Source organism: Plectropomus leopardus, chromosome 10 (genome assembly GCF_026936395.1).
Source record: "Plectropomus leopardus strain MGB_pleo_1.0 chromosome 10, ASM2693639v1, whole genome shotgun sequence".
NCBI lineage: Eukaryota > Metazoa > Chordata > Actinopteri > Perciformes > Serranidae > Plectropomus > Plectropomus leopardus.
In genome coordinates this window covers 33,764,171-33,789,170 of record NC_142185.1, presented here as the reverse complement: position 1 = coordinate 33,789,170, position 25,000 = coordinate 33,764,171, and the positions used below count along the sequence as shown (strand labels likewise).

The 25,000-nt window shown below is 35.3% G+C and overlaps 1 protein-coding gene and 1 long non-coding RNA gene across 8 annotated transcripts in view; one reads left to right on the top strand and one right to left on the bottom strand.

The window, feature by feature from the left end:
• LOC121949611 (uncharacterized) overlaps positions 1 to 12,173 on the top strand; it is a 31,122-nt gene extending 18,949 nt beyond the window's left edge. For 3 of the 4 annotated variants that reach the window (XR_015777722.1, XR_015777720.1, XR_015777723.1), the window contains exons 7-9: positions 358 to 421; positions 662 to 921; positions 11,700 to 12,173. This is a non-coding gene — a long non-coding RNA (uncharacterized LOC121949611). Of the gene's footprint in view, positions 1 to 357; positions 547 to 661; positions 922 to 11,699 lie in introns of all 4 variants that reach the window. The other variant, XR_015777721.1, reaches the window with a different exon arrangement.
• The window catches only part of raph1a (Ras association (RalGDS/AF-6) and pleckstrin homology domains 1a), a 108,416-nt gene that overhangs the window by 15,066 nt on the left and 68,350 nt on the right, over positions 1 to 25,000 (bottom strand). For all 4 annotated transcript variants that reach the window (XM_042495348.2, XM_042495350.2, XM_042495349.2 and 1 more), the window contains 2 exons: positions 682 to 825; positions 448 to 558 (listed from right to left, as the gene is read on the bottom strand). In XM_042495348.2, coding sequence (XP_042351282.2) covers positions 448 to 558; positions 682 to 825 — 255 coding nt within the window. The remainder of the gene's footprint in view (positions 1 to 447; positions 559 to 681; positions 826 to 25,000) is intronic.

Below are 25,000 nucleotides of genomic sequence, written 5' to 3'. Positions count from 1 at the left end.
GGTTTCATTGTTTACCTGGCAGAAAATAAAACAACAACAAACAACAACAACAACAAAAAGCATTAGTATTGGCTATCAGCCAAATTGATATTTTAAACATCGATATTGGTCCAGAATTTCACGACTGAGATCACCATCAGTACCTTTACTACATCTGTAACTTTTGTTGTTACAAACACTGTAAAGATAGTATTTTTGTTGTATTTTGTATTTTTATTTGGATTTACAAGGTACAAAGTACGAGGAATTTACTGTCTAAAATGAAAAGCAAATGGCAGTATTAATACTTTGAACAAACGTTGTACTGTTGAAGTATGTCTTCTTTAAGTAGTTGTCATTTATCTGTTCCACCACCAGGTGGCAGTGGAAGACTGTGGAGCCGCAAACCAGACAGGAGTAGAAGTTTTGCCCAAACCATCAGGTAAATGAATGTGTGTGTGAATGTACCTTCAGCACCATGCAGTAATCTGTCGGAGCCTTGTACTTGCTCTTGTAGTCCTGGCCGTGGTAGACATTAACGTGATCCAACTGGAGGAAACACACCAGGTCTCTGGATGCCTACACAAACACACGTTTCATTTCAAGTATCTCTCTTTTAGTGCTACATTTAATCATTGCTGTTAAACTAACCACTGTTGTTTTCTCCTTATTACTTTCTCAGCTTCCCTTTGTTACACACACCTTGGCCTTCCCCTTTGGAACATAGTAGATGCCAGAAGCCCTCAGCAGGAAGTAACGTTTCTTCCAAGACTTCTTCCCGTCCTCTTTCAGCCACAGCACTCCCTCCATCTCTGGGACGGACACCGAGCTGCCACCGAAACACTCCTGTGACATACAGAGACACAACAGACACGTTTCAGTCCAATGTGTTGAAAGATTGATTGGAAAAAGGTCTGCTTTCTGGATCTTCTACTAAATCAGGTGAACTCATTTTGATTCTTTTGGTATTCATGCCATTGTCATCTGTTTCTACTAGACTGTTAAGCAAAATGCAGAGTGGCAGTAAATTTAGAAGTAGTAAGGAATTGATTTAAAATAGTAATAATAATAATAATACAAGAGTGCTTTTCACAGTACTCAAAGACACTTAACAGAGACATAGTAGTACATCATAAAATGTGATAAAAAGTCATACTATAAACTATAGACTATATGTCTAATTTAAAAAAGTCTTAGCATAGTATGCAATAAAACAGTAAAGTATGTAGTTGGAACATTATGAAAACTTACTAGTATAAAATGTTATTGAAACATCATAAAGTATGTTATAAAAATAAAAATACCATAGTATAATCTGTGCTTATGAAAATGTCATTGTATAGTGGGTAATTAAAAATATACACACATCACAGTATACCATGTCATCAAAAATGTCAGAAAAATATCACAGTACAGTATGTCATTAAAAATGTAATAAAAACATAATAGAAAAGTATGTTTTTTTTTTTAAATCATTAAATATCTTTGTATAGTGTGTCCTTAATAGTGATGAAAAAAGCATAGTATAGTATGAAAATAAAAATGAAAATATCACACTGTAGAATGTCATTAAAAATGTTGAAATTGGTTAAAAAAAAAGGTTTTTGATGTGTGAAATGTGCCATTCAAAATATAACAATGGTATAGTGGCGGAAATTGTTGAAAATATCATGAAAACATCATAAAGCATGCCATCCAAAATAGCATGCAAAATTAATACTATACCATGTTGTCCAAAATCATGTCAAAAAGTCAAAAATTGTGTCTGAAAAGTAATACCTAAGCATGTGGTCCAAATCGGGTCAAAAAGTCATAAATTAGCTCAGGGTCCAAATTTGCATTACAAAGTCATACTATAGCACAGGGTCCAAAATTGCGTCAAAACGACATACTATAGCACGTGGTCCAAATTCGCAGAATACAATGTTGCAAAAATGGACAAAAACAGTCTAATATGGCAGGTGGAAAAAAGGACCCAAAATGCAAAAATGTCAAAATATGACATGTCTCAAAAACAGTTAAAAACACCATAAAATAGCATAAAATAGGTTGCCGAGACACGCCATCACAAAGAATGTTGCAAAAACAGCCAAAAACACCCAAATATGACATGTCAAAAATATGAGCGAAAAACCAAGGCTATAGTAAGGCAAAAATGTCAAAATATGACATGTCCCAAAAACAGCTGAAAACACCTCAAAACAGCATAAAATGGCATGCCAAGGCACACCACAGCATAGAATATTGCAAAAATTGCCCCAAACACCCTAATATAGCATTTTAAAAAATAGCTGAAAAAGCAAGGCAAAAATGTCAAAATATGACATGTCCCAAAAACAGTTAAAAACACCATAAAATAGCATAAAATAGGGAGCCAAGACACACCATTGCATAGAATGTTGCAAAAACAGCCAAAAACACCATAATATTGCATGTTGAAAAAAATGACTGAAAAACCAAGGCTATAGTAAGGCAAAAATGTCAAAATATGACATGTCTCAAAAACAGCTGAAAACACGTCAAAACAGCATAAAATAGCGTGCCGAGACACGTCATGGCATAGAATGTTGCAAACACGGCCAAAAACACCATAATATTGCATGTTGAAAATATGAGCGAAAAACCAAGGCTATAGTAAGGTAAAATTGTCAAAATATGACATGTCTCAAAAACAGTTAAAAACACCATAAAATAGCATAAAATAGGTTGCCGAGACACGCCATAGCAAAGAATGTTGCAAAAACAGCCAAAAACACCCAAATATGGCATGTCGAAAATATGAGCGAAAAACCAAGGCTATAGTAAGGCAAAAATGTCAAAATATGACATGTCTCAAAAACAGTTAAAAACACCATAAAGTAGCATAAAATAGGGTGCCAAGACATGCCATACTATAGGATATTGCAAAAACGGCCAATAACACCATAATATTGCATGTTGAAAAAATGACCGAAAAACCAAGGCTATAGTAAGGCAAAAATGTCAAAATATGACTTCTCTCAAAAACAGCTGAAAACACGTCAAAACAGCATAAAATAGCGTGCCGAGACAAGTCATGGCATAGAATGTTGCAAACACGGCCAAAAACACCCAAATATGGCATGTCGAAAATATGAGCGTAAAACCAAGGCTATAGTAAGACAAAATTGTCAAAATATGACATGTCTCAAAAACAGTTAAAAACACCATAAAATAGGTTGCCGAGACACGCCATAGCAAAGAATGTTGTAAAAACAGCCAAAAACACCCAAATATGGCATGTTGAAAAAATGACCGAAAAACCAAGGCTATAGTAAGGCAAAAATGTCAAAATATGACATGTCTCAAAAACAGCTGAAAACACGTCAAAACAGCATAAAATAGCGTGCCGAGACACGTCATTGCATAGAAAGTTGCAAACACGGCCAAAAACACCATAATATTGCATGTCGAAAATATGAGCGAAAAAACAAGGCTATAGTAAGGCAAAAATGTCAAAATATGACATGTCTCAAAAACAGTTAAAAACACCATAAAATAGAATAAAATAGGTTGCCGAGACATGCCATACCATAGAATTTTGCAAAAATGGCCAATAATACCATAATATTGCATGTTGAAAAAATGACCGAAAAACCAAGGCTATAGTAAGGCAAAAATGTCGAAATATGACTTCTCTCAAAAACAGCTGAAAACACGTCAAAACAACATAAAATAGCGTGCTGAGACAAGTCATGGCATAGAATGTTGCAAAAACGTCCAAAAACACCATAATATTGTATGTTGAAAAAATGACCGAAAAACCAAGGCTATAGTAAGGTAAAAATGTCAAAATATGACTTCTCTCAAAAACAGCTGAAAACACGTCAAAACAGCATAAAATAGCGTGCCGAGACAAGTCATGGCATAGAATGTTGCAAACACGGCCAAAAACACCATAATATTGCATGTCGAAAATATGAGCGAAAAACCAAGGCTATAGTAAGGCAAAAATGTCAAAATATGACATGTCTCAAAAACAGTTAAAAACACCATAAAATAGCATAAAATAGGTTGCCGAGACATGCCATAGCAAAGAATGTTGCAAAAACGTTCAAAAACACCATAATATTGAATGTTGAAAAAATGACCGAAAAACCAAGGCTATAGTAAGGCAAAAATGTCAAAATATGACATGTCTCAAAAACAGTTAAAAACACCATAAAATAGCATAAAATAGGTTGCCGAGACACGCCATAGCAAAGAATGTTGAAAAAACAGCCAAAAACACCCAAATATGGCATGTCGAAAATATGAGCGAAAAACCAAGGCTTTCGTAAGGCAAAAATGTCAAAATATGACATGTCTCAAAAACAGCTGAAAACACGTCAAAACAGCATAAAATAGCGTGCCGAGACACGTCATGGCATAGAATGTTGCAAACACGGCCAAAAACACCATAATATTGCATGTCAAAAATTTGAGCGAAAAACTAAGGCTATAGTAAGGCAAAAATGTCAAAATGTGACATGTCTCAAAAACAGTTAAAAACACCATAAAATAGAATAAAATAGGATGCCGAGACACACCATAGCAAAGAATGCTGCAAAAACAGCCAAAAACACCCAAATATGGCATGTTGAAAAAATGACTGAAAAACCAAGGCTATAGTAAGGCAAAAATGTCAAAATATGACATGTTCCAAAAACTGCTGAAAACATGTCAAAACAGCATAAAATAGGGAGCTGAGACACGCCATAGCAAAGAATGTTGCAAAAACAGCCAAAAACACCCAAATATGGCATGTTGAAAAAATGACCGAAAAACCAAGGCTATAGTAAGGCAAAAATGTCAAAATATGACATGTGTCAAAAACAGTTAAAAACACCATAAAATAGCATAAAATAGGTTGCCGAGACACGTCATGGCATAGAATGTTGCAAACACGGCCAAAAACACCATAATATTGCATGTCAAAAATTTGAGCGAAAAACCAAGGCTATAGTAAGGCAAAAATGTCAAAATGTGACATGTCTCAAAAACAGTTAAAAACACCATAAAATAGAATAAAATAGGATGCCGAGACACACCATAGCAAAGAATGCTGCAAAAACAGCCAAAAAACACCATAATATGGCATGTTGAAAAAATGACTGAAAAACCAAGGCTATAGTAAGGCAAAAATGTCAAAATATGACATGTCCCAAAAACAGCTGAAAACATGTCAAAACAGCATAAAATAGGGAGTCTAGACACGCCATAGCAAAGAATGTTGCAAAAACAGCCAAAAACACCCAAATATGGCATGTCGAAAATATGAGCGAAAAACCAAGGCTATAGTAAGGCAAAAATGTCAAAATATGACATGTCCCAAAAACAGCTGAAAACACCATGAAATAGCATAAAATAGGATGCCGAGACACACCATAGCAAAGAATGTTGCAAAAACAGCCAAAAATAACCAAATATGGCATGTCGAAAATATGAGCGAAAAACCAAGGCTATAGTAAGGCAAAAATGTCAAAATATGACATGTCTCAAAAACTGCTGAAAACACCATAAAATAGCATAAAATAGGGTGCCGAAACACGCCATACTATAGAATTTTGCAAAAACGTCCAAAAACACCATAATATTGCATGTTGAAAAATTGACCGAAAAACCAAGGCTATAGTAAGGCAAAAATGTCAAAATATGACATGTCTCAAAAACAGCTGAAAACACGTCAAAACAGCATAAAATAGCGTGCCGAGACACGTCATGGCATAGAATGTTGCAAACACGGCCAAAAACACCATAATATTGCATGTCAAAAATATGAGCAAAAAACCAAGGCTATAGTAAGGCAAAAATGTCAAAATATGACATGTCTCAAAAACAGTTAAAAACACCATAAAATAGAATAAAATAGGATGCCGAGACACACCATAGCAAAGAATGCTGCAAAAACAGCCAAAAACACCCAAATATGGCATGTTGAAAAAATGACTGAAAAACCAAGGCTATAGTAAGGCAAAAATGTCAAAATATGACATGTCCCAAAAACTGCTGAAAACATGTCAAAACAGCATAAAATAGGGAGCCGAGACACGCCATAGCAAAGAATGTTGCAAAAACAGCCAAAAACACCCAAATATGGCATGTTGAAAAAATGACCGAAAAACCAAGGCTATAGTAAGGCAAAAATGTCAAAATATGACATGTCTCAAAAACAGTTGAAAACACCATAAAATAGAATAAAATAGGTTGCCGACACACACCATTGCATAGAATGTTGCATAAACTTCCAAAAATACCATAACATTGCATGTTGAAAAAATGACCGAAAAACCAAGGCTATAGTAAGGCAAAAATGTCAAAATATGACATGTGTCAAAAACAGTTAAAAACACCATAAAATAGCATAAAATAGGTTGCCGAGACACACCATAGCAAAGAATGTTGCAAAAACAGCCAAAAACACCCAAATATGGCATGTTGAAAAAATGACTGAAAAACCAAGGCTATAGTAAGGCAAAAATGTCAAAATATGACATGTCCCAAAAACAGCTGAAAACATGTCAAAACAGCATAAAATAGGGAGCCGAGACACGCCATAGCAAAGAATGTTGCAAAAACAGCCAAAAACACCCAAATATGGCATGTCGAAAATATGAGCGAAAAACCAAGGCTATAGTAAGGCAAAAATGTCAAAACATGACATGTCTCATAAACAGTTAAAAACACCATAAAGTAGCATAAAATAGGTTGCCGAGACATGCCATACTATAGGATTTTGCAAAAACGGCCAAAAACACCATAATATTGCATGCTGAAAAAATGACCGAAAAACCAAGGCTATAGTAAGGCAAAAATGTCAAAATATGACATGTCCCAAAAACAGCTGAAAACACCATGAAATAGCATAAAATAGGATGCCGAGACACACCATAGCAAAGAATGTTGCAAAAACAGCCAAAAATAACCAAATATGGCATGTCGAAAATATGAGCGAAAAACCAAGGCTATAGTAAGGCAAAAATGTCAAAATATGACATGTCCCAAAAACAGCTGAAAACATGTCAAAACAGCATAAAATAGGGAGTCTAGACACGCCATAGCAAAGAATGTTGCAAAAACAGCCAAAAACACCCAAATATGGCATGTCGAAAATATGAGCGAAAAACCAAGGCTATAGTAAGGCAAAAATGTCAAAATATGACATGTCCCAAAAACAGCTGAAAACACCATGAAATAGCATAAAATAGGATGCCGAGACACACCATAGCAAAGAATGTTGCAAAAACAGCCAAAAATAACCAAATATGGCATGTCGAAAATATGAGCGAAAAACCAAGGCTATAGTAAGGCAAAAATGTCAAAATATGACATGTCTCAAAAACTGCTGAAAACACCATAAAATAGCATAAAATAGGGTGCCGAAACACGCCATACTATAGAATTTTGCAAAAACGTCCAAAAACACCATAATATTGCATGTTGAAAAATTGACCGAAAAACCAAGGCTATAGTAAGGCAAAAATGTCAAAATATGACATGTCTCAAAAACAGCTGAAAACACCATAAAATAGCATAAAATAGCGTGCCGAGACACGTCATGGCATAGAATGTTGCAAACACGGCCAAAAACACCATAATATTGCATGTCAAAAATATGAGCGAAAAACCAAGGCTATAGTAAGGCAAAAATGTCAAAATATGACATGTCTCAAAAACAGTTAAAAACACCATAAAATAGAATAAAATAGGATGCCGAGACACACCATAGCAAAGAATGCTGCAAAAACAGCCAAAAACACCCAAATATGGCATGTTGAAAAAATGACTGAAAAACCAAGGCTATAGTAAGGCAAAAATGTCAAAATATGACATGTCCCAAAAACTGCTGAAAACATGTCAAAACAGCATAAAATAGGGAGCTGAGACACGCCATAGCAAAGAATGTTGCAAAAACAGCCAAAAACACCCAAATATGGCATGTTGAAAAAATGACCGAAAAACCAAGGCTATAGTAAGGCAAAAATGTCAAAATATGACATGTCTCAAAAACAGTTGAAAACACCATAAAATAGAATAAAATAGGTTGCCGAGACACACCATTGCATAGAATGTTGCATAAACTTCCAAAAATACCATAACATTGCATGTTGAAAAAATGACCGAAAAACCAAGGCTATAGTAAGGCAAAATTGTCAAAATATGACATGTCTCAAAAACAGCTGAAAACACCATAAAATAGCATAAAATAGGTTGCCGAGACACGCCATAGCAAAGAATGCTGCAAAAACAGCCAAAAACACCCAAATATGGCATGTTGAAAAAATGACTGAAAAACCAAGGCTATAGTAAGGCAAAAATGTCAAAATATGACATGTCCCAAAAACAGCTGAAAACATGTCAAAACAGCATAAAATAGGGAGCCGAGACACGCCATAGCAAAGAATGTTGCAAAAACAGCCAAAAACACCCAAATATGGCATGTCGAAAATATGAGCGAAAAACCAAGGCTATAGTAAGGCAAAAATGTCAAAACATGACATGTCTCATAAACAGTTAAAAACACCATAAAGTAGCATAAAATAGGTTGCCGAGACATGCCATACTATAGGATTTTGCAAAAACGGCCAAAAACACCATAATATCGCATGCTGAAAAAATGACCGAAAACCAAAGGCTATAGTAAGGCAAAAATGTCAAAATATGACATGTCCCAAAAACAGCTGAAAACACCATGAAATAGCATAAAATAGGATGCCGAGACACACCATAGCAAAGAATGTTGCAAAAACAGCCAAAAATAACCAAATATGGCATGTCGAAAATATGAGCGAAAAACCAAGGCTATAGTAAGGCAAAAATGTCAAAATATGACATGTCCCAAAAACAGCTGAAAACATGTCAAAACAGCATAAAATAGGGAGTCTAGACACGCCATAGCAAAGAATGTTGCAAAAACAGCCAAAAACACCCAAATATGGCATGTTGAAAAAATGACTGAAAAACCAAGGCTATAGTAAGGCAAAAATGTCAAAATATGACATGTCCCAAAAACAGCTGAAAACACCATAAAATAGCATAAAATAGGGTGCCGAGACACGCCATAGCAAAGAATGTTGCAAAAACAGCCAAAAATAACCAAATATGGCATGTCGAAAATATGAGCGAAAAACCAAGGCTATAGTAAGGCAAAAATGTCAAAATATGACATGTCTCAAAAACTGCTGAAAACACCATAAAATAGCATAAAATAGGGTGCCGAAACACGCCATACTATAGAATTTTGCAAAAACGTCCAAAAACACCATAATATTGCATGTTGAAAAATTGACCGAAAAACCAAGGCTATAGTAAGGCAAAAATGTCAAAATATGACATGTCTCAAAAACAGCTGAAAACACGTCAAAACAGCATAAAATAGCGTGCCGAGACACGTCATGGCATAGAATGTTGCAAACACGGCCAAAAACACCATAATATTGCATGTCAAAAATATGAGCGAAAAACCAAGGCTATAGTAAGGCAAAAATGTCAAAATATGACATGTCTCAAAAACAGTTAAAAACACCATAAAATAGAATAAAATAGGATGCCGAGACACACCATAGCAAAGAATGCTGCAAAAACAGCCAAAAACACCCAAATATGGCATGTTGAAAAAATGACTGAAAAACCAAGGCTATAGTAAGGCAAAAATGTCAAAATATGACATGTCCCAAAAACAGCTGAAAACATGTCAAAACAGCATAAAATAGGGAGCCGAGACACGCCATAGCAAAGAATGTTGCAAAAACAGCCAAAAACACCCAAATATGGCATGTTGAAAAAATGACCGAAAAACCAAGGCTATAGTAAGGCAAAAATGTCAAAATATGACATGTCTCAAAAACAGTTAAAAACACCATAAAATAGCATAAAATAGGTTGCCGAGACACACCATAGCAAAGAATGTTGCAAAAACAGCCAAAAACACCCAAATATGGCATGTTGAAAAAATGACTGAAAAACCAAGGCTATAGTAAGGCAAAAATGTCAAAATATGACATGTCCCAAAAACAGCTGAAAACATGTCAAAACAGCATAAAATAGGGAGCCGAGACACGCCATAGCAAAGAATGTTGCAAAAACAGCCAAAAACACCCAAATATGGCATGTCGAAAATATGAGCGAAAAACCAAGGCTATAGTAAGGCAAAAATGTCAAAATATGACATGTCTCAAAAACAGTTAAAAACACCATAAAGTAGCATAAAATAGGTTGCAGAGACATGCCATACTATAGGATTTTGCAAAAACGGCCAAAAACACCATAATATTGCATGCTGAAAAAATGACCGAAAAACCAAGGCTATAGTAAGGCAAACATGTCAAAATATGACATGTCCCAAAAACAGCTGAAAACACCATGAAATAGCATAAAATAGGATGCCGAGACACACCATAGCAAAGAATGTTGCAAAAACAGCCAAAAATAACCAAATATGGCATGTCGAAAATATGAGCGAAAAACCAAGGCTATAGTAAGGCAAAAATGTCAAAATATGACATGTCCCAAAAACAGCTGAAAACACCATAAAATAGCATAAAATAGGGTGCCGAGACACGCCATAGCATAGAATTTTGCAAAAACGTTCAAAAACACCATAATATTGCACGTTGAAAAAATGACTGAAAAACCAAGGCTATAGTAAGGTAAAAATGTCAAAATATGACATGTCCCAAAAACAGCTGAAAACACGACAAAACAGCATAAAATAGCGTGCCAAGACACGCCATAGCATAGAATGTTGCAAACATGGCCAAAAACACCATAATACTGCATGGTGAAAAAATGACTGAAAAACCAAGGCTATAGTAAGGCAAAAATGTCAAAATATGACATGTCCCAAAAACAGCTGAAAACACCATAAAATAGAATAAAATAGGATGCCGAGACACACCATAGCAAAGAATGCTGCAAAAACAGCCAAAAACACCCAAATATGGCATGTTGAAAAAATGACTGAAAAACCAAGGCTATAGTAAGGCAAAAATGTCAAAATATGACATGTCCCAAAAACAGCTGAAAACACCATAAAATAGCATAAAATAGGTTGCCGAGACACGCCATAGCAAAGAATGTTGCAAAAACAGCCAAAAACACCCAAATATTGCATGTCGAAAAAATGACCGAAAAACCAAGGCTATAGTAAGGCAAAAATGTCAAAATATGACATGTCCCAAAAACAGCTGAAAACACCATAAAATAGCATAAAATAGGTTGCCGACACACACCATAGCATAGAATGTTGCAAACATGGCCAAAAACACCATAATACTGCATGGTGAAAAAATGACTGAAAAACCAAGGCTATAGTAAGGCAAAAATGTCAAAATATGACATGTCTCAAAAACAGTTAAAAACACCATAAAATAGCATAAAATAGGTTGCCGAGACACGCCATCACAAAGAATGTTTCAAAAACAGCCAAAAACACCCAAATATGGCATGTCGAAAATATGAGCGAAAAACCAAGGCTATAGTAAGGCAAAAATGTCAAAATATGACATGTCTCAAAAACTGCTGAAAACAGCATAAAATAGCACGCCGAGACGCGTCATAGCATAGAATTTTGCAAACACCGCCAAAAACACCATAATATTGCATGTCGAAAAAATGACCGAAAAAACAAGGCTATAGTAAGGCAAAAATGTCAAAATATGACATATTTTCAAATTTGGTGAAGAGATCCAAAAACACTCTAACACGGTATGTGTCCTTCACAGTGTGGTAAGCTGCAGCCATGGCGAGGGAGAACAACAGGCTTCAACGTATCATCCACGCTGCAGAGAGGGTGATTGGCTGCCACCTGCTATCTCTCTATGACCTGTGCACCTCCAGGGCCCTGAGGCGTGCACGTAAAATTGTGGCAGACCCGTCTCATCCTGAATACAGGCTCTTTGAGACCTTCCCCTCTGGCAAGAGGTTGCAGTCCATCAGGACCAAAATCTCAAGACTCAAGAACAGTGTCTTCCCCTCTGCTGTCACCATGATGAACAATATATACAGACATTTTGTGTCCTTTATATTCTATCTTGTCATTTTATAAATTAAATGGCTTCTTTTTTTTAAATCTTATGTTCTTTTCTATTGAAAGTCACTATTTTTATTCTGTCCTTTATGTTAATTGTTTTGCACCAGAACACCAAGTCACATTCTTGGTATATGTAAATGTATATGGCAATTAAAGCAGATTCTGATTCCGATTCTTATTCTGTAGAGAAATACCCAAAATACAAGGCTATAGTATGGAAAAAATGTCAAAACATGACATGTCCCAAAAACTGCTGGAAACATGTCAAAACAGCATAAAATAGCGTGCTGAGACGCGCCATAGCATAGAATTTTGCAAAAACAAACAAAAACACCATAATATTGCAAGTAGAAAAAATGACCAAAAAACCAAGGCTATAGTATGGCAAAAATGTCAAAAAATGACATGTCCCAAAAACAGTTAAAAACACCATAAAATAGAATAAAATAGGATGCCGAGACACACCATAGCATAGAATTTTGCAAAAACAGCCCAAAACACCCAAATATGGCATGTCTGAAAAATGACCGAAAAAGCAAGGCTATAGTAAGGCAAAAATGTCAAAATATGACATGTCTCAAAAACTGCTGAAAACATGTCAAAACAGCATAAAATAGCGAGCCGAGACACGCCATAGCATATAATTTTGCAAAAACATGCCAGAAAACAGCAGAATTTTGAATGTCAGAAAAATGACCGAAAAAGCAAGGCTATAGTATGGCAAAAATGTCAAAATATGTCATGTCCCAAAAACAGCTGGAAACGCCTCAAAACAGCATAAAATAGGTTGCCGAGACACGCCATAGCATAGAATTTTGCAAAAACAGCCAAAAACACCCTAATTTTGAATGTTGAAAAAATGACTGAAAAACCAAGGCTATAGTATGGCAAAATGTCAAAATATGACATGTCCCAAAAACTGCTGGAAACATGTCAAAACAGCATAAAATAGGGAGCTGAGACACGCCATAGCATAGAATTTTGCAAAAACATGCCAGAAAACACCCAAATTTTAAATGTTGAAAAATGACCGAAAAACCAAGGCTATAGTATGGCAAAAATGTCAAAATATGACATGTCCCAAAAACTGCTGGAAACACCATAAAACAGCATAAAATAGGTTGCTGAGACACACCATAGCATAGAATGTTGCAAAAACAGCCAAAAACACCCTAATATGGAATGTTGAAAAAATGACTGAAAAACCAAGGCTATAGTAAGGCAAAATGTCAAAATATGACATGTCCCAAAAACAGCTGAAAACATGTCAAAACAGCATAAAATAGGGAGCTGAGACACGCCATAGCATAGAATGTTGCAAAAACATCAAAAACATCCTAATATTGAATGTCAGAAAAATGACCGAAAAACCAAGGCTATAGTATGGCAAAAATGTCAAAATATGACATGTCCCAAAACTGCTGGAAACACCATAAAACAACATAAAATAGCGTGCCAAGACACACCATAGCAAAGAATGTTTCAAAACAGACAAAAATAACCATAATATTGCATGTTGAAAATATGACCAAAAACCAAGGCTATAGTATGGCAAAAATGTCAAAATATGACATGTCCCAAAAACACCTGGAAACACCATAAAACAGCATAAAATAGGTTGCCAAGACACGCCATAGCATAGAATTTTGCAAAACAAACAGCCAAAAACATCCTAATTTTGAATGTCAGAAAAATGACCAAAAACCAAGGCTATAGTAAGGCAAAATGTCAAAATATGACATGTCCTAAAAACAGCTGCAAACATGTCAAAACAGCATAAAATAGTGTGCTGAGACACGCCATAGCATAGAATGTTTCAAAACAAACAAAAACACCATAATATTGCATGTCGAAAAAATGACCAAAAAACAAGGCTATAGTATGGCAAAATGTCAAAATATGACATGTCCCAAAAACAGCTGAAAATGCCATAAAACAGCATAAAATAGCGTGCCAAGAGACGCCATAGCATCAGAATTTTGCAAAAACATGCCAGAAAACACCCAAATATTGAATGTCAGAAAATGACCGAAAAAGCAAGGCTATAGTATGGCAAAAATGTCAAAATATGACATGTCCCAAAAACAGCTGGAAACACCATAAAACAGCATAAAATAGCGTGCCAGAGACATGCCATAGCAAAGAATGTTTCAAACACGGCCAAAAACACCATAATATTGCATGTTGAAAAAATGACCAAAAAAGCAAGGCTATAGTAAGGCAAAAATGTCAAAATATGACATGTCCCAAAAACAGCTGAAAATGCCTCAAAACAGCATAAAAAAGCATTCCAAGAGATGCCATAGCATAGAATTTTGCAAAACATCAAAAACCACCCTAATTTTGAATCTCAGAAAAATGACTAAAAACCAAGGCTATAGTAAGGCAAAAATGTCAAAATATGACATGTCCCAAAAACAGCTGAAAACACCATAAAATAGCATAAAATAGGGTGCCGAGACACGCCATAGCATAGAATGTTGCAAAAACGTCCAAAAACCATCCTAATTTTGAATGTCAGAAAAATGACCAAAAAACCAAGGCTATAGTATGGCAAAAATGTCAAAATATGACATGTCCCAAAAACAGCTGGAAATGCCTCAAAACAGCATAAAATAGCGTGCCAAGAGACGCCATAGCATCAGATTTTGAAAACATGCCAGAAAACAGCAGAATTTTGAATGTCAGAAAAATGACCGAAAAAGCAAGGCTATAGTATGGCAAAAATGTCAAAATATGTCATGTCCCAAAAACAGCTGGAAACGCCTCAAAACAGCATAAAATAGCGTCCTGTGACACGCCATAGCATAGAATTTTGCAAAAACATCAAAAACCATCCTAATTTTGAATGTCAGAAAAATGACCGAAAAAGCAAGGCTATAGTATGGCAAAAATGTCAAAATATGACATGTCCCAAAAACTGCTGGAAACACTTCAAAACAGCATAAAATAGCGTGCCAAGAGACGCCATAGCATAGAATTTTGTGAACATGCCAGAAAACAGCAGAATTTTGAATGTCAGAAAAATGACTAAAAAAGCAAGGCTATAGTATGGCAAAAATGTCAAAATATGACATGTCCCAAAAACTGCTGAAAACATGTCAAAACAGCATAAAATGGTGTGCTGAGACACGCCATAGCATAGAATTTTGCAAAAACATCAAAAACCATCCTAATTTTGAATGTCAGAAAAATGACCAAAAAACCAAGGCTATAGTATGGCAAAAATGTCAAAATATGACATGTCCCAAAAACTGCTGCAAACATGTCAAAACAGCATAAAATAGTGTGCTGAGACACGCCATAGCATAGAATGTTTCAAAAACAAACAAAAACACCATAATATTGCAAGTCGAAAAAATGACCAAAAAACCAAGGCTATAGTAAGGCAAAAATGTCAAAATATGACATGTCCCAAAACAGCTGGAAATGCCTCAAAACAGCATAAAATAGCGTGCCAAGAGACGCCATAGCATCAGATTTTGAAAACATGCCAGAAAACAGCAGAATTTTGAATGTCAGAAAAATGACCGAAAAAGCAAGGCTATAGTATGGCAAAAATGTCAAAATATGACATGTCCTAAAAACTGCTGGAAACGCCTCAAAACAACATAAAATAGCATGACAAGAGACGCCATAGCATAGAATTTTGTGAACATGCCAGAAAACAGCAGAATTTTAAATGTCAGAAAAATGACCGAAAAAGCAAGGCTATAGTATGGCAAAAATGACAAAATATGACATGTCCCAAAAACTGCTGGAAACATGTCAAAACAGCATAAAATAGTGTGCTGAGACACGCCATAGCATAGAATTTTGCAAAAACATCAAAAACCACCCTAATTTTGAATGTCAGAAAAATGACTAAAAAAGCAAGGCTATAGTAAGGCAAAAATGTCAAAATATGACATGTCCCAAAAACTGCTGGAAACGCCTCAAAACAGCATAAAATAGCGTGCTGAGACACGCCATAGCATAGAGTTTTGCAAAAACATCAAAAACCATCCTAATTTCGAATGTCAGAAAAATGACCGAAAAAGCAAGGCTATAGTATGGCAAAAATGTCAAAATATGACATGTCCCAAAAACTGCTGGAAACATGTCAAAACAACATAAAATAGTGTGCTGAGAGACACCATAGCAAAGAATGTTTCAAAAACAGACAAAAACACCATAATATTGCATGTTGAAAAAATGACCAAAAAACCAAGGCTATAGTATGGCAAAAATGTCAAAATATGACATGTCCCAAAAACAGCTGGAAATGCCTCAAAACAGCATAAAATAGCATTCCAAGAGATGCCATAGCATAGAATTTTGAAAACATCAGAAAACAGCAGAATTTTGAATGTCAGAAAAATGACTAAAAAAGCAAGGCTATAGTAAGGCAAAAATGACAAAATATGACATGTCCCAAAAACTGCTGGAAACATGTCAAAACAGCATAAAATGGTGTGCTGAGACACGCCATAGCATAGAATTTTGCAAAAACATCAAAAACCATCCTAATTTTGAATGTCAGAAAAATGACCAAAAAACCAAGGCTATAGTATGGCAAAAATGTCAAAATATGACATGTCCCAAAAACAGCTGCAAACATGTCAAAACAGCATAAAATAGTGTGCTGAGACACGCCATAGCATAGAATTTTGCAAAAACTGACAAAAACACCATAATATTGCATGTCAGAAAATGACCAAAAACCAAAGGCTATAGTAAGGCAAAAATGTCAAAATATGACATGTCCCAAAAACAGCTGGAAATGCCTCAAAACAGCATAAAATAGCATCCTGTGACACGCCATAGCATAGAATTTTGCAAAAACATCAAAAACCACCCTAATTTTGAATGTCAGAAAAATGACTAAAAAAGCAAGGCTATAGTATGGCAAAAATGTCAAAATATGACATGTCCCAAAAACTGCTGGAAACACTTCAAAACAACATAAAATAGCGTGCCAAGAGACGTCATAGCAAAGAATGTTTCAAAAACAGACAAAAACACCATAATATTGCATGTTGAAAAAATGACCAAAAAACCAAGGCTATAGTATGGCAAAAATGTCAAAATATGACATGTCCCAAAAACAGCTGGAAATGCCTCAAAACAGCATAAAATAGCATTCCAAGAGATGCCATAGCATCAGAATTTTGAAAACATCAAAACCATCCTAATTTTGAATGTCAGAAAAATGACCGAAAAAGCAAGGCTATAGTATGGCAAAAATGTCAAAATATGTCATGTCCTAGAAACTGCTGGAAACATGTCAAAACAGCATAAAATAGTGTGCTGAGACACGCCATAGCATAGAATGTTTCAAAACAAACAAAAACACCATGATGTTGAATGTCTGAAAAATGACCGAAAAAGCAAGGCTATAGTATGGCAAAAATGTCAAAATATGACATGTCCCAAAAACAGCTGGAAATGCCTCAAAACAACATAAAATAGCGTGCCAAGAGACGCCATAGCATCAGATTTTGAAAACATGCCAGAAAACAGCAGAATTTTGAATGTCAGAAAAATGACCGAAAAAGCAAGGCTATAGTAAGGCAAAAATGTCAAAATATGTCATGTCCCAAAAACAGCTGCAAACATCTCAAAACAGCATAAAATGGTGTGCTGAGACACGCCATAGCATAGAATTTTGCAAAAACATCAAAATCCATCCTAATTTTGAATGTCAGAAAAATGACCAAAAAACCAGGGCTATAGTAAGGCAAAATGTCAAAATATGACATGTCCCAAAAACTGCTGGAAACGCCTCAAAACAACATAAAATAGCATGACCTGTGACACGCCATAGCATAGAATTTTGCAAAAACATGCCAAAAAACAGCCTAATTTTGAATGTCAGAAAAATGACTAAAAAAGCAAGGCTATAGTATGGCAAAAATGACAAAATATGACATGTCCCAAAAACTGCTGGAAACATGTCAAAACAGCATAAAATAGTGTGCTGAGACACGCCATAGCATAGAATTTTGCAAAAACATCAAAAACCACCCTAATTTTGAATGTCAGAAAAATGACTAAAAAAGCAAGGCTATAGTAAGGCAAAAATGTCAAAATATGACATGTCCCAAAAACAGCTGGAAACGCCTCAAAACAGCATAAAATAGCGTGCTGAGACACGCCATAGCATAGAGTTTTGCAAAAACATCAAAAACCATCCTAATTTCGAATGTCAGAAAAATGACCGAAAAAGCAAGGCTATAGTATGGCAAAAATGTCAAAATATGACATGTCCCAAAAACTGCTGGAAACACTTCAAAACAACATAAAATAGCGTGCCAAGAGACGTCATAGCAAAGAATGTTTCAAAAACAGACAAAAACACCATAATATTGCATGTTGAAAAAATGACCAAAAAACCAAGGCTATAGTATGGCAAAAATGTCAAAATATGACATGTCCCAAAAACACCTGGAAATGCCTCAAAACAGCATAAAATAGCATTCCAAGAGACGCCATAGCATAGAATTTTGCAAAAACATCAAAAACCATCCTAATTTTGAATGTCAGAAAAATGACCAAAAAACCAAGGCTATAGTATGGCAAAAATGTCAAAATATGACATGTCCCAAAAACAGCTGCAAACATGTCAAAACAGCATAAAATAGTGTGCTGAGACACGCCATAGCATAGAATGTTTCAAAAACAAACAAAAACACCATAATATTGCAAGTCGAAAAAATGACCAAAAAACCAAGGCTATAGTATGGCAAAAATGTCAAAATATGACATGTCCCAAAAACAGCTGGAAATGCCTCAAAACAGCATAAAATAGCGTGCCAAGAGACGCCATAGCATCAGATTTTGAAAACATGCCAGAAAACAGCAGAATTTTGAATGTCAGAAAAATGACCGAAAAAGCAAGGCTATAGTATGGCAAAAATGTCAAAATATGACATGTCCCAAAAACTGCTGGAAACGCCTCAAAACAGCATAAAATAGCGTGCCAAGAGACGTCATAGCAAAGAATGTTTCAAACACGGCCAAAAACACCATAATATTGCATGTTGAAAAAATGACCAAAAAAGCAAGGCTATAGTAAGGCAAAAATGTCAAAATATGACATGTCCCAAAAACAGCTGGAAATGCCTCAAAACAGCATAAAATAGCATTCCAAGAGATGCCATAGCATAGAATTTTGCAAAAACATCAAAAACCACCCTAATTTTGAATCTCAGAAAAATGACTAAAAAAGCAAGGCTATAGTATGGCAAAAATGTCAAAATATGACATGTCCCAAAAACTGGTGGAAACGCCTCAAAACAGCATAAAATAGCGTCCTGAGACACGTCATAGCATAGAATTTTGCAAAAACATCAAAAACCACCCTAATTTTGAATGTCAGAAAAATGACTAAAAAAGCAAGGCTATAGTATGGCAAAAATGTCAAAATATGACATGTCCCAAAAACTGCTGGAAACACTTCAAAACAACATAAAATAGCGTGCCAAGAGACGTCATAGCAAAGAATGTTTCAAAAACAGACAAAAACACCATAATATTGCATGTTGAAAAAATGACCAAAAAACCAAGGCTATAGTATGGCAAAAATGTCAAAATATGACATGTCCCAAAAACAGCTGGAAATGCCTCAAAACAGCATAAAATAGCATTCCAAGAGATGCCATAGCATAGAATTTTGCAAAAACATCAAAAACCATCCTAATTTTGAATGTCAGAAAAATGACCAAAAAACCAAGGCTATAGTAAGGCAAAAATGTCAAAATATGACATGTCCCAAAAACAGCTGGAAATGCCTCAAAACAGCATAAAATAGCGTGCCAAGAGACGCCATAGCATCAGATTTTGAAAACATGCCAGAAAACAGCAGAATTTTGAATGTCAGAAAAATGACCGAAAAAGCAAGGCTATAGTAAGGCAAAAATGTCAAAATATGTCATGTCCCAAAAACAGCTGGAAACGCCTCAAAACAGCATAAAATAGCGTCCTGTGACACGCCATAGCATAGAATTTTGCAAAAACATCAAAAACCATCCTAATTTTGAATGTCAGAAAAATGACCGAAAAAGCAAGGCTATAGTAAGGCAAAAATGTCAAAATATGACATGTCCTAAAAACTGCTGGAAACATGTCAAAACAGCATAAAATAGTGTGCTGAGACACGCCATAGCATAGAATTTTGCAAAAACATCAAAAACCACCCTAATTTTGAATGTCAGAAAAATGACTAAAAAAGCAAGGCTATAGTATGGCAAAAATGTCAAAATATGACATGTCCCAAAAACTGCTGGAAACGCCTCAAAACAACATAAAATAGCGTGACAAGAGACGCCATAGCATAGAATTTTGTGAACATGCCAGAAAACAGCAGAATTTTGAATGTCAGAAAAATGACCGAAAAAGCAAGGCTATAGTATGGCAAAAATGACAAAATATGACATGTCCCAAAAACTGCTGGAAACATGTCAAAACAGCATAAAATAGTGTGTTGAGACACGCCATAGCATAGAATTTTGCAAAAACATCAAAAACCACCCTAATTTTGAATGTCAGAAAAATGACTAAAAAAGCAAGGCTATAGTATGGCAAAAATGTCAAAATATGACATGTCCCAAAAACTGCTGGAAACGCCTCAAAACAACATAAAATAGCGTGACAAGAGACGCCATAGCATAGAGTTTTGCAAAAACATCAAAAACCATCCTAATTTTGAATGTCAGAAAAATGACCGAAAAAGCAAGGCTATAGTAAGGCAAAAATGTCAAAATGTGACATGTCCCAAAAACTGCTGGAAACATGTCAAAAAAGCATAAAATAGTGTGCTGAGACACGCCATAGCATAGAATTTTGCAAAAACATCAAAAACCATCCTAATTTTGAATGTCAGAAAAATTACTGAAAAAGCAAGGCTATAGTAAGGCAAAAATGTCAAAATATGACATGTCCCAAAAACTGCTGGAAACACGTCAAAACAACATAAAATAGCGTGCCAAGAGACGTTATAGCAAAGAATGTTTCAAAAACAGACAAAAACACCATAATATTGCATGTTGAAAAAATGACCAAAAAACCAAGGCTATAGTAAGGCAAAAATGTCAAAATATGACATGTCCCAAAAACAGCTGGAAATGCCTCAAAACAGCATAAAATAGCGTCCTGTGACACGCCATAGCATAGAATTTTGCAAAAACATCAAAAACCATCCTAATTTTGAATGTCAGAAAAATGACTAAAAAAGCAAGGCTATAGTATGGCAAAAATGTCAAAATATGACATGTCCCAAAAACTGCTGGAAACGCCTCAAAACAACATAAAATAGCGTGCTGAGGCACGCCATAGCATAGAGTTTTGCAAAAACATCAAAAACCATCCTAATTTTGAATGTCAGAAAAATGACCGAAAAACCAAGGCTATAGTAAGGCAAAAATGTCAAAATATGACATGTCCCAAAAACTGCTGGAAACACTTCAAAACAACATAAAATAGCGTGCCAAGAGACGTCATAGCAAAGAATGTTTCAAAAACAGACAAAAACACCATAATATTGCATGTTGAAAAAATGACCAAAAAACCAAGGCTATAGTATGGCAAAAATGTCAAAATATGACATGTCCCAAAAACAGCTGGAAATGCCTCAAAACAGCATAAAATAGCATTCCAAGAGATGCCATAGCATAGAATTTTGCAAAAACATCAAAAACCATCCTAATTTTGAATGTCAGAAAAATGACCAAAAAACCAAGGCTATAGTAAGGCAAAAATGTCAAAATATGACATGTCCCAAAAACAGCTGCAAACATGTCAAAACAGCATAAAATAGTGTGCTGAGACACGCCATAGCATAGAATGTTTCAAAAACAAACAAAAACACCATAATATTGCAAGTCGAAAAAATGACCAAAAAACCAAGGCTATAGTATGGCAAAAATGTCAAAATATGACATGTCCCAAAAACAGCTGGAAATGCCTCAAAACAGCATAAAATAGCGTGCCAAGAGACGCCATAGCATCGAATTTTGAAAACATGCCAGAAAACAGCAGAATTTTGAATGTCAGAAAAATGACCGAAAAAGCAAGGCTATAGTAAGGCAAAAATGTCAAAATATGACATGTCCCAAAAACTGCTGGGAACACGTCAAAACAACATAAAATAGCGTGACAAGAGACGCCATAGCATAGAATTTTGTGAACATGCCAGAAAACAGCAGAATTTTGAATGTCAGAAAAATGACCGAAAAAGCAAGGCTATAGTATGGCAAAAATGTCAAAATATGACATGTCCCAAAAACAGCTGGAAACGCCTCAAAACAGCATAAAATAGCGTCCTGTGACACGCCATAGCATAGAATTTTGCAAAAACATCAAAAACCACCCTAATTTTGAATGTCAGAAAAATGACTAAAAAAGCAAGGCTATAGTATGGCAAAAATGTCAAAATATGACATGTCCCAAAAACTGGTGGAAACGCCTCAAAACAGCATAAAATAGCATCCTGAGACACGTCATAGCATAGAATTTTTTAAAAACAGACAAAAACACCATAATATTGCATGTTGAAAAAATGACCAAAAAACCAAGGCTATAGTATGGCAAAAATGTCAAAATATGACATGTCCCAAAAACAGCTGGAAATGCCTCAAAACAGCATAAAATAGCATTCCAAGAGATGCCATAGCATATAATGTTTCAAAAACTGACGAAAACACCATAATATTGCAAGTCGAAAAAATGATCACAAAAGCAAGGCTATAGTAAGGCAAAAAATGTCAAAATATGACATGTCCCAAAAACTCCTGGAAACGCCTCAAAACATCATAAAATGACGTGCCAAGAGACGCCATAGCATAGAATTTTACAAAAACGCCCCAAAACACCATGATATTGAATGTCTGAAAAATGACTGAAAAAGCAAGGCTATAGTATGGCAAAAATGTCAAAATATGTCATGTCCCAAAAACAGCTGGAAATGCCTCAAAACAGCATAAAATAGCGTCCTGTGACACGCCATAGCATAGAATGTTTCAAAAACTGACAAAAACACCATAATATTGCAAGTCGAAAAAATGACCACAAAACTAAGGCTATAGTAAGGCAAAAATGTCAAAATATGACATGTCTCAAAAACTCCTGGAAACGTCTCAAAACAGCATAAAATAGCGTGTCAAGAGACGCCATAGCATCGAATTTTGAAAACACGCCAGAAAACAGCAGAATTTTGAATGTCAGAAAAATGACCGAAAAAGCAAGGCTATAGTATGGCAAAAATGTCAAAATATGACATGTCCCAAAAACTGCTGGGAACACGTCAAAACAACATAAAATAGCGTGCCAAGAGACGTCATAGCAAAGAATGTTTCAAAAACAGACAAAAACACCATAATATTGCACGTTGAAAAAATGACCCAAAAACCAAGGCTATAGTATGGCAAAAATGTCAAAATATGACATGTCCCAAAAACAGCTGGAAATGCCTCAAAACAGCATAAAATAGCATTCCAAGAGATGCCATAGCATAGAATTTTGCAAAAACATCAAAAACCATCCTAATTTTGAATGTCAGAAAAATGACTAAAAAAGCAAGGCTATAGTATGGCAAAAATGTCAAAATATGACATGTCCCAAAAACAGCTGGAAATGCCTCAAAACAGCATAAAATAGCATTCCAAGAGATGCCATAGCATAGAATTTTGCAAAAACATCAAAAACCATCCTAATTTTGAATGTCAGAAAAATGACTAAAAAAGCAAGGCTATAGTATGGCAAAAATGTCAAAATATGACATGTCCCAAAAACTGCTGGAAACACGTCAAAACAACATAAAATAGCGTGCTGAGACACGCCATAGCATAGAATGTTTCAAAAACTGACAAAAACACCATAATATTGCAAGTCGAAAAAATGACCACAAAACCAAGGCTATAGTATGGCAAAAATGTCAAAATATGACATGTCCCAAAAACTGCTGGAAATGCCTCAAAACAGCATAAAATAGCATTCCAAGAGATGCCATAGCATAGAATTTTGCAAAAACATCAAAAACCACCCTAATTTTGAATGTCAGAAAAATGACTAAAAAAGCAAGGCTATAGTATGGCAAAAATGTCAAAATATGACATGTCCCCAAAACTGCTGGAAACGCCTCAAAACATCATAAAATGACGTGCCAAGAGATGCCATAGCATAGAATTTTACAAAAATGCCCCAAAACACCATGATATTGAATGTCTGAAAAATGACTGAAAAACCAAGGCAAAAATGTCAAAATATGACATGTCCCAAAAACTGCTGGAAACATGTCAAAACAGCATAAAATAGCGTGCTGAGACACGCCATAGCATAGAATGTTTCAAAAACAAACAAAAACACCATGATATTGAATGTCTGAAAAATGACCGAAAAAGCAAGGCTATAGTATGGCAAAAATGTCAAAATATGACATGTCCTAAAAACTGCTGGAAACGCCTCAAAACAGCATAAAATAGCATTCCAAGAGATGCCATAGCATAGAATTTTGCAAAAACTTAAAAAACCATCCTAATTTTGAGTGTCAGAAAAATGACTGAAAAACCAAGGCTATAGTATGGCAAAAATGTCAAAATATGACATGTCCCAAAAACTCCTGGAAACGCCTCAAAACATCATAAAATGACGTGCCAAGAGATGCCATAGCATAGAATTTTGCAAAAACGCCCCAAAACACCATGATATTGAATGTCTGAAAAATGACCGAAAAAGCAAGGCTATAGTATGGCAAAAATGACAAAATATGACATGTCCCAAAAACTGCTGAAAAGACCTCAAAACAGCATAAAATAGCGTTCTGAGACGCCATAGCACAGAATGTTTCAAAAACGGCCAAAACCCCCATAACATTGCATGTTGAAAAAATGAATGAGCCTTGCGTGAGGTGTTTTTGATTACCCGGTTAAGTGCTCAATGAATTAAAGGTGTTGTTATTATAGTTATTGATATTATTATTGTGTACACATCATATTATAGTACGTCCTAAATAATGGT